The sequence below is a fragment of the Leucopleurus acutus genome (genome assembly GCF_964270905.1).
Source record: "Leucopleurus acutus genome assembly, chromosome: 12".
Classification (NCBI taxonomy): domain Eukaryota; kingdom Metazoa; phylum Chordata; class Mammalia; order Artiodactyla; family Delphinidae; genus Leucopleurus; species Leucopleurus acutus.
The window spans coordinates 35,622,469-35,632,160 of record NC_139154.1 but is presented as its reverse complement, the minus strand read 5'-3'; the positions used below and the strand labels follow the sequence as shown (position 1 = coordinate 35,632,160).

At 50.5% G+C, this 9,692-nt stretch overlaps 1 protein-coding gene across 1 annotated transcript; it reads left to right on the top strand.

Moving 5' to 3' along the window:
- Nucleotides 1–212: 212 nt before the first annotated feature.
- NTSR2 (neurotensin receptor 2) lies at nucleotides 213–8,700 on the top strand (the record flags this gene model as incomplete). Its single annotated transcript, XM_082851423.1, is given in 5 exon segments — nucleotides 213–836; nucleotides 5,471–5,720; nucleotides 7,314–7,404; nucleotides 8,381–8,555; nucleotides 8,557–8,700. Coding segments are annotated over 5 exon segments (1,284 nt in total).
- Nucleotides 8,701–9,692: the final 992 nt, after the last annotated feature.

The window sequence follows — 9,692 nt, the reverse complement described above, 5'->3', positions numbered from 1 at the left end:
CCAAGCACGTGTTTCCTGCGTGGAGCTGAACTGAGAAACGTGAACGCGGCTAGCGGGCCTCCCCTCGCGGTCCTGCGCTGGCTCGGGGGCACCCTTTGCGGGGCGTGTCCTCCTGTTCTGGAGGTTCCCAGAGAGGAGGAGGCGCCGGCTGACGGGGCAGCTCGCCCAGTCTCCGGGCAGGGAGAGGGAGGGAGTGCAGCCGCGGGAGCGGGATGGAGACCAGCAGCCCGCGCCCTCCGGGACCCAGCCCCGGCCCCGCGCTGGGCCTGGACGCCCGGCTGGGCGTGGACACGCGCCTCTGGGCCAAGGTGCTCTTCACCACGCTCTACTCGCTCATCTTCGCGCTGGGCACTGCGGGCAATGCGCTGTCCGCGCACGTGGTGCTGAAGGCGCGGGCCGGGCCCCCCGGGCGCCTGCGCTGCCACGTGCTCAGCCTGGCGCTCTCCGCCCTGCTGCTGCTGCTGGTCGGCGTGCCCATGGAGCTCTACAACTTTGTGTGGTTCCACTACCCCTGGGTCTTCGGCGACCTGGGCTGCCGCGCCTACTATTTCGTGCGCGAGCTGTGCGCCTACGCCACGGTGCTCAGCGTGGCCAGCCTGAGCGCCGAGCGCTGCCTGGCCGTCTGCCAGCCCCTGCGCGCCCGAAGCCTGTTGACACCGCGCAGGACCCGCCGCCTGCTGTCCCTCGTCTGGGCCGCCTCGCTCGGCCTGGCTCTGCCCATGGCAATCGTCATGGGGCAGAAGCACGAGCTGCAGACGGCCGGCGGGCAGCCGGAGCCCGCCTCGCGCGTGTGCACCGTGCTGGTGAGCCGTACCACGCTGCAGGTCTTCATCCAGGTAAGCGGGAGGGGCGACCCTACAGCCTGTTTTCATCTCTCATACTGGAGACCAGTCGGAAACTTGGGTCTCACTGCCCCCATTTTACAAAGGACTTGTGGAGAGACTTGGCTAAAGTGAAACACTAAGAGAAGTCCAAACAAGAATGAAATATTGCCCTTTGCAGCAACAAGGATGGACCTAGAGATTATCATACTAAATGAAGTAAGTCAGAGAAAGACACATATTATATGATATCGCGTATATGTGGAATCTAAAACATAATACAAATGAATACATATGCAAAACGGAAACAGACTCTCAGACATAGAAAACAAATTTATGGTTACCAAAGGGGAAAGGGAGGGGAGAGGGATAAATTAGGAGTATGCAATTAACAGATAAAAACTACTCTATATAAAATAGGTAAGCAACAAGGATTTGCTATATAGCACAGGGAACAATAATCAACATCTTGTAATAATCTATATGGAAAATAAAACAAAATATGTATGTATGTATAACTGAATCACTTTGCTGTATACCTCAAACTAACACAGTATTGTAAATCAACTATACCTCAATAAAAAAAAATAATAAAGAAAGAGAAGTCCAGATTTGAATTCCAAATGAACTCTGAGCCTTCCCACTCTTGCAGGAGTGGTGAGCAAATGTGACGGGGTGTAAGAATTACTCTGAGAGCAGGTAAAAATATAGATTTCATGACCCCCCCCCAGGCTTCTGCTTTTGTATTATCACCAAAACTAGTCATCTTTAGCCCCAAGACAAGAACATGAAAGAACAACTAGTTTACTGGGACGTTGTGCAGATATAAAAAGAGGCCTGAACATTCAACATTAATGAAGTGTTTCAAAAGAAATACACATATCCACTGCAGCCTTACTGAGAATATGGAAAAATGTGAAGTTAAACCCGATAAGAAAACATTCCACTTGCTTTCAAAGTGGCTTACTCTGGTCCCTATAAGGAGAATTACTCAAGGCAGCTAGGCAGGATCCCTAATTTTTAAAAAATCCACTTCCTATATCAGACATTTTTGCAAGTTGTCAAATTCCTTACCCCAGTCTGGACCTGATGATAAAGGAGACCAAAACAACAAACACCAACAAAACCCACCAACAGTAACCGTACTAATGGAACTGGTCCTGCAGGGAATCAAGACAGCAGTCAGAATAAGGGAGGCCACTGACAGCAGTGGGAGTGGCTCCTCCTAGCACTGCATCAGGTGGACTAATTGTGGCCTCAGACCTCAGCGGTCTGCCCACAGGCTTGCTGCCTGCCCCCGCCCTGGCCCAAGCACATCCCGGCCACAGGGCAGCACGGGACACTCATCTACCTCCCAGCGTCCCAGATTGTGAGCTGCAGGGAATCAGTCAGCAGAACAGTCAGTGCACTGCTGCTTCTGCCCAAGGCCTGACTGCCTGGTTCCCGCTGCACACTGATGCGGTCCCCCGGCAATGGACTAACAACCCCAGGCTCAAAAGACCTGGTTGTCAAGTTCTACCACGCTTCACAGACTGGGGTAGTGGCTTCCAGGCTGTACTTATATTGGAGTTAGGCCTGAGAGAGAAAAAAGTGTTAAGCAGGGGCTTCCCTGGTGGCGCAGTGGTTGAGAGTCCGCCTGTCGATGCAGGGGACACGGGTTCGTGCCTCAGTCCGGGAGGATCCCACATGCCGCAGAGCGGCTGGGCCCGTGAGCCATGGCCGCTGAGCCTGCGCGTCCGGAGCCTGTGCTCCACAACGGGAGAGGCCACAACAGTGAGAGGCCCGCGTACCGCAAAAAAAAAAAAAAAAAAAAAGTGTCAAGCAATGTTTGTGCTGCAGATATGCTACTTTCAACGTTTGCTTTACTGGTACGGACCAACCAATGCAATGAAAGCCATGAAGTGTTCGCGGGCCTAGCTTTTGACATTATATGTAGTGAATTCTTTCAGTGAACCAGTGTTGTTTGACAAATGGTGCATGTCAAAAATGTTTCACTTGAGATGTACAGCCTGTGTTAACACAACAAAACAACCAGACTCAAATTATTTTGGCCCAGCTTTCTTTCTAGTGTCTTATCAGTGAGTTGATTCATTATCCACATGAGTCAATGCTTTTTGACCAAGGAAACTGCTCAGAGTTTTTGAAAGCAGAAAAAGCTGCAAGGGCACACCTTGTTTTGTTGCTCTTGGCTTTACTGTGTTTTTTACAAATTGAAGGTTTGTGGCAACGCTGAGTTGAGCAAATCTATCAGCACCATTTTTCCAGTAGCGTTTGCTCATTTCATGTCTGTGTCATATTTTGGTAATTCTCGCAATATTTCAAATAAAGATTATGACAGCAATAAAGTTTACGACACACTGAAGGCTCAGGTGATGGTTAGCAAATTTTAGCAATAGAGTGTTTTTACATTAATGTATGTACATTGTTTTTTTTAGACATAATGCTATTCCATACTTAATAGACTACAGTGTAGGGTAAACATAACTTTTATATGCACTAGGAAACAAAAAAATTCGTGTGACTTGAATTTATTGCAATATTCACTTTATTGCAGTGGTCTGGAACCAAACCCACAATATCTCCAGGTATGCCTTGATAGTTCTTCTAGAAAGATCTCAAAGGTGCCAAAGATTAATCACTAACTTATGAATATATGTTTTACCTTCAATTTCTGTCTTGACTGGTACTAAAGTTACAGTTCGATAGTAAGTATATTGTCAATAAAAACCTGTTTGGTTCCACAACAAACTTAAAATGATTGTCATGTACAGTGTTTTATTTTTCTCTAGGTGTTGCTGACTTGTAAGCATGCATTAAGGTGAAAAAAGCCTGAATGATAACTCCTTAAAAAGGTCCAGCACTGAGACGTTTTGTGATGATTTTTTGTTGTTGCTCTGGCCGCACGCTTGCGGGAGCTTCGTTCCCTGATCGGGACGGAACCCATGCCCCCTGCGGTGGAAGTGCAGAGTCCTAACCACTGGACTGCCAGGGAAGTCCCCATTTTTTCTGCACTGATTTTAAAGTGCTATTAAAATCTTTCATTTTTTTCCCCAATGTTTGCAGAGGGAAAGAACTGAGGAGGAGAAAACCCTATAACACGTGTATTTTGAATTTGAAAAATTAAACATTTAAAACACAAGGTATATAAACTTGTTTTTCATAAATCAAAAAACATCAAATAATAACACAAGACTTATAATGTAGAACAGCTGCTCCCTTTCTGCTCCTCCATGCTCTGATTTCTAGTCTCTCATCTGGAGGCAACCACCATCCACTCTTACGTAACTCCCGCTACATTTTGCCTACATTTTCCAAAGAATACGCCTGCTTTATCCATCAGCCTTAAATTTATCCACTGACTTCTACCTGTAGAAGATGAATACGTCATTCTTTTACACTCCCATCCCTGCCCTCCACACCCCACGTTCACACACACTTCCTCTCACCATCCTTTCAGTATAATTATGTCATGGTATTTGGTTAGATTCATGGTCAATATTTATTTTATTGTGACTATGTAAAATTCTTCACTGATGAGCCAGGTTGTATATTTTTGGTTTTTGTCCTTTCCAATATTACAATATTATCTCCAGTATTTGTTTTCCTTGCAGTTAATAATGAACAGCCTTTTTTTCCCCCTCATTTGCTTAGTTTCCCATCTATTTCTAACTCATTTTTCCTGCTCTACCAGAAGTATAAATACCATTTCAGTATGTTCAGACCCATGAGGTAATCTACCAGCTTCATCTTGTCTTCTTCAATCATCCCTGGTGCCCTTTCCTCTGCTCCAGCCTCACTGGGCGCACAGCTGGCACCTTGCCAATGCCACCCCATCTCTCTGCTCCTCTGTGGGACACTGATTTGGGGATCCCAGGTCTCCCTCTGTATTTGTTCAGAACCTTATTTTGATGGAACATATGCTCTTGTAACCTCCTGCGACCTGAGAGAAAGTTCGTAGAAGATAAACAAATTTTTAAGAATTTCCATGTCTGAAAATGTTTCATTTTATCCTTGCGTTTCTCGTAATATGGCTGGGCAGAAAGTTATAAGATGGAAATCGTTTTCCTCACAGACTGTGGCGCATCACTCTTATTTTCTAGCTTCTTCCACTGTTGTTCTGAGTGAGTATAATGCCATTCTGGTACCCCATCCTTTGTATGTGCCATTTTATCCCTTCGGAAGCTTTCAAGACTTTATCTCCAGGCGCTAAAATTCCTAAGAACACGCCCTGACATGGATTTATTTTCATTCATTTTTCTCAGTAGTCAAAGGCTTTTCAGTCTAGAAGCTCATATTCCTCCATTTTGGGAAAGCTTCCTTAAACGTGGTTTTGGTCGTGTGTTTCGATGTTGTTATAATTTCCTCCCCTCTGTTTTCTCTATTCTTTTTCTTTCTGGAACGGCTATTATTTAGATGGTGAGCATCCTAAACGTCCCAAATTTTCTTATCTTTTCTCTTCCATTTTCATCGCTCTCTCCTTACTTTCTGAGGATTTTCTCGACTTACTCTTGTAAGCCTGCTGTCACCACGCGCCTGCCAGCCCCCACTCCTGCTGCTACAGATTCCTGGGCCCTTGGGCCCGGCCTGATGACCAGAGTATCACTGAGCCTTGGTGATACCTCCGTAACCTCTGGAATTACCTTTTCCAGGTGAATGTGCTGGCGTCCTTTGTGCTCCCCTTGGCACTAACTGCTTTCCTCAGCGGGGTCACCGTGAGCCACCTGGAGGCCCTCTGCTCCCAGGGGCCATCCCCTTCTGCCACAGGCAGCTCCGCCCCCAGCCACCTGAAGCTAATGAGCGAGGAGAGGAGGACACTGGCCCTGGGAGGCCAGGCCGCCCTGGTGAGACACAAGGACTCCCGCCGGATCCGTGGCCTCCAGCGCAGTATCCAAGTTCTCAGTTAAGTGCCCGGTAACACCGCCCAGAGGGGAAGGGCCGGATCCAGGCCTGCCTCCGCCAGTACCTGGCCACGTGACCTTGAGCAAGTTGCTGCCTCCCTCCAGCCCTCATTTTTCTCTTTGCCCCGGGGAGTTATATAATCACCAATAGGCTTCTGTAAGGTGCAGCGGCAGAATTAAAGGAAAGAATGGGAACTGTGCACGTGAACCCCCCAGTCTGATCCAGGGAGTGGTGCCCAAAGACAAGCAGGTGTCTGGCTGCTTCTCAGGGAGTCTGGCCGTACAGACGGACGCAAGGAGCAAAGGTAGTTAAGGAGCCACAGACCGGGAACAGTGGACTCAGGCCAGCTGGGTCTCCAAATCCAGCTCCACTAACTCTCTACCGTTCCTAATGTGACAGCGATCAGTGTGTTTGCTTTTCTACGTATCTGGGCAAACGTGGCTTTGTAAGGGCAACTATAAAGGCACAGGAAAACAGAGGTCTTTCCAAGCACCTGCTGTGATCCAGGAACTCACGACGGTCTGGGAGGATGGAGTAAGGGAGAGGGTCTCCTCTGTCATCAGTGCCACGGTCTTGTGGGCAGGACCAAAATACAGGAGCCAAGTGCAATGTGATGTGACAAGTAACAAAGGCAGCACATGAAAGGCCTGGATTTCCTTCCATAGACAACGGGCCGTCATGGCAAGAGCTGGTGTCCAGAGCTGCTCTTGAGATATATGTGCTCGGCAGTCTTAGAGGACAGGCTCTCCAAGTCTGAGAAGTTTGCTTCTCAAACTTCTGTGTGCACAAGAATGATGTGGACAGTTGTAAGACGCAGACCACGGGCCCCCAACCCAGAGATTCCGATTCAGCCGGCCTGGGATGTGCCTGAGATTTTATATTTCTCACAAGCTCCCAGCTGAGGTGGACGCTGCTGGTGCAGGGGCCACAGTGGATTGGAAAATGGGTTTGCCACCCAGGGCAGGAGTAGAAGAAAGGAAGGGAAGAGATAGAAGGTTAGGGACAATGGAGCCACTTACGAGACTGCTGTCATAATCTGGTGGAGGGAAGATATGGGCCCCTAGGGTGGGCACAGTGGAAGTGAGGAAGGAATGGAGAAGGAGGTGCTTTGTAATAGATTGGATCTCGGGGGTAATGGAAAAAGAAGACTCTGTGGCTTACGATGTGAGTGCCACACGGATGGTGGTACCATCAATCAATCAGAAAAAGGGACAGAAGAGGGAGAGGCCTTACAAGGCAGAAGGACTTTTGAGTTCTGTTGTCTCTGCAGTCAGACAAAGTGGGACTATCTAGCCCTGAGTTGGGAGTATTTTCTAGTGACCAGGAGCTTATAGATATTGTAGCAGTTTCTAGAAGCATGTCAGTGGACAGGTCAGGATTAAAGTGGACATTCACTCAGAGGACAGGGTAACACCAGGTTTGGGAACAGATCCAGGTAAGGGTGTGTCAGATAACCTCAAAGTCCCCTTCCAACCCCTAGACTCCAGGAGCAAGTTCAAGGGAAATGCTCTTGTCACCTTGGGCAGCTTCTTCCCCAGAGATGGTGTAACTGTTACGTGTTTCCTGTCTGTCTGTCTCTCCCCGGTCCTGCAGGAGCCATCGTGGCTGTGTATGTCGTCTGCTGGATGCCGTACCACGCCCGCAGGCTCATGTACTGCTACGTCCCTGACAACGGGTGGACCGAGTGAGTGAGGGGAGGAGCCCCAGCACACAGGGAGGGGCCGCCGGGCGGGGCCAGGGCTGCCTCTGCTCTCCAGAGGGACCCCCAGTTGCTGGGTTCCCCAGAACTCTGGCCTCCATTCTATCTGGTCCTACCCAGTCTGTTATCCCAAAAGCTCCCAGCTCAGGGTGGGGAACAGAGCATTATCCAGAAGCCTCTCTGAACTGGTCAGGCCATATGAGTGGTAGTCAGGGCATCCTGACTTCAGGACAGAGAGCAGCCTACAGGCAGGGAGTGGGGAAAAGGCCATGTTCTTACAAGGAGAGAGGGAAGAAGCCTCAGAGCTGTGATTCCATGAGTTAACAGAGGCCCCTTAGAGACCAGACCATGCACACCCTTTTTGTGACACAACTGGAGAAAAGCAAAGCAGAGAATCCCTTATCTTCCTTTTGGAAATCACTATGCCTCGATCATAGGGGAAAGTCAAACATCTGAGAGGAGAGAGATCCCACGTGGCCTCCAAGGAGATAGCTGTGTCAACAGATGGCTCCTTCTGGAGAGCTGCTAGCGCCCCCCTCCGACCCCCACGCGCACACACATGCACACACACAGCCCTTCCCACAGCGACAAGGGGCGCAGCTTCTCAGAACTTTCTCCTCTTAGCGAAGCCACATCTCCTTGGCCACGCCCAGCACCACGAGGCTCCCCATGTCTCAGCGGGCTGGCCAGTGGCCCCCGTCCACCGGCAGGTGTGCCCTTCACTGTGCAGGTGACCGGGCCGGGCAACCAGGCACAGGGACTCAAAGGCTGGGTGGGGCAGGTCAGCCAAAGGCAGCTGGTGTGACGGAACGTCTCTTGAATTCACACTGAGCTTCCCGACAGCAGGAAGCAGGCCTTCCTCACCCAGCCGTGTAGAAGGGGAGACACTCCCAGCAGCAAGGGGAGGATGCCACGGGCAGGTGGCAGGCCCTCTAACCTGCCTTCCGGGTTTCTTCTCCAGCAAGCTCTACGATTTCTATCACTACTTCTACATGGTGACAAACACGCTTTTCTACGTCAGCTCGGCGGTGACCCCTGTGCTGTACAATGCTGTGTCCTCCTCCTTCAGAAAACTCTTCCTAGAAGCCCTCAGCTCCCTGTGTCGAGAGCACCACCCCACGGAGCCATTCCCCCCAGGGGCCCCGGAGCCCCGTCCTAGTGGATACAGCATCTGGCCCTGGGGCTCCCCCAGGAATCCCGGCCTGGATGAAATCGAAGAATGAGAAGAGTAACACTGACTGCACAGCCATCCAGCAGTCAGATGAGCAATTTCATCACTAATAACTCAAGCCATGCAGTCAGGCGGACCTACAGGGACCCCCAGCTCTGCCACTCACCAGCTGTGTACCTGCAGGCGAGTCACTTACCCCTCTTAGCCTCAGTCTCCTCGTCTGTACGATGGAGATGAATAATACCCATCTTTCCTGTGGTCTGAAGATTAAACGCTTAGCACAGCGCCTGGTGCATAATAAAGAATATACTTTCGCTGGCATTATTTGCATTGCTATTGTTATTACTATTATTATTGTTATTGCTGTTTCTCTGCTCTCCTGAATTTCTGCAAATGACAAACCAACAGTGCCCAGAGCTGACTGCCTTGTTAGATCACACGAGCTGTAGTAAAATCGTCCAGTCGCTCCAAGTAAGGGAGCAGCCGTCCACCCCAGCAGGAGCGTTCTGTGGGCTCCAGAGAGCCTGGAGTCGCCAGCTGCCCTCTCTGGCCTCGGACCTGCGTGTCTGCCTGACGTGAGGTGGCCGGTGCAGCTGTGGGATGACGGCAGGGCTGCCTGCTCTGGAGAACAGCCCCACAGACGTGCTCTGGCCAGCAGTGTTCGGAAAGGTTGCATTTCCATTCTTTTTGTCAGAGCAGGCTCCCTCCATTTCCCCGCAGGCCTCAGCCCCCCTCCTGCCTGCACAGGGCCAAGTCCTGCTTGACGTGGCCAGCCTTGCTCCTGAAGGCTTGTGAGGCCTGAGCCCAGAGAGAAAGGGTGGCTTTCCTGTCTGTCGCCATTGAAGCCACAGATCTGCAAAGGGGCAGGAAGAGAAAAGTGAAGCGCAGAGCAGACGGACCAAGAAAAGGTTTCTGGGGCTTCCCTGGTGGTGCAGTGGTTAAGAATCCGCCTGCCAATGCAGGGGACACGGGTTGAGCCCTGGTCCAGGAAGATCCCACATGCCACGGAGCAGCTAAGCCCGTGCGCCACAACTACTGAAGCCCACGCGCCTAGAGCCCGTGCTCCACAACAAGAGAAGCCACCGCAATGAGAAGCCCGCGC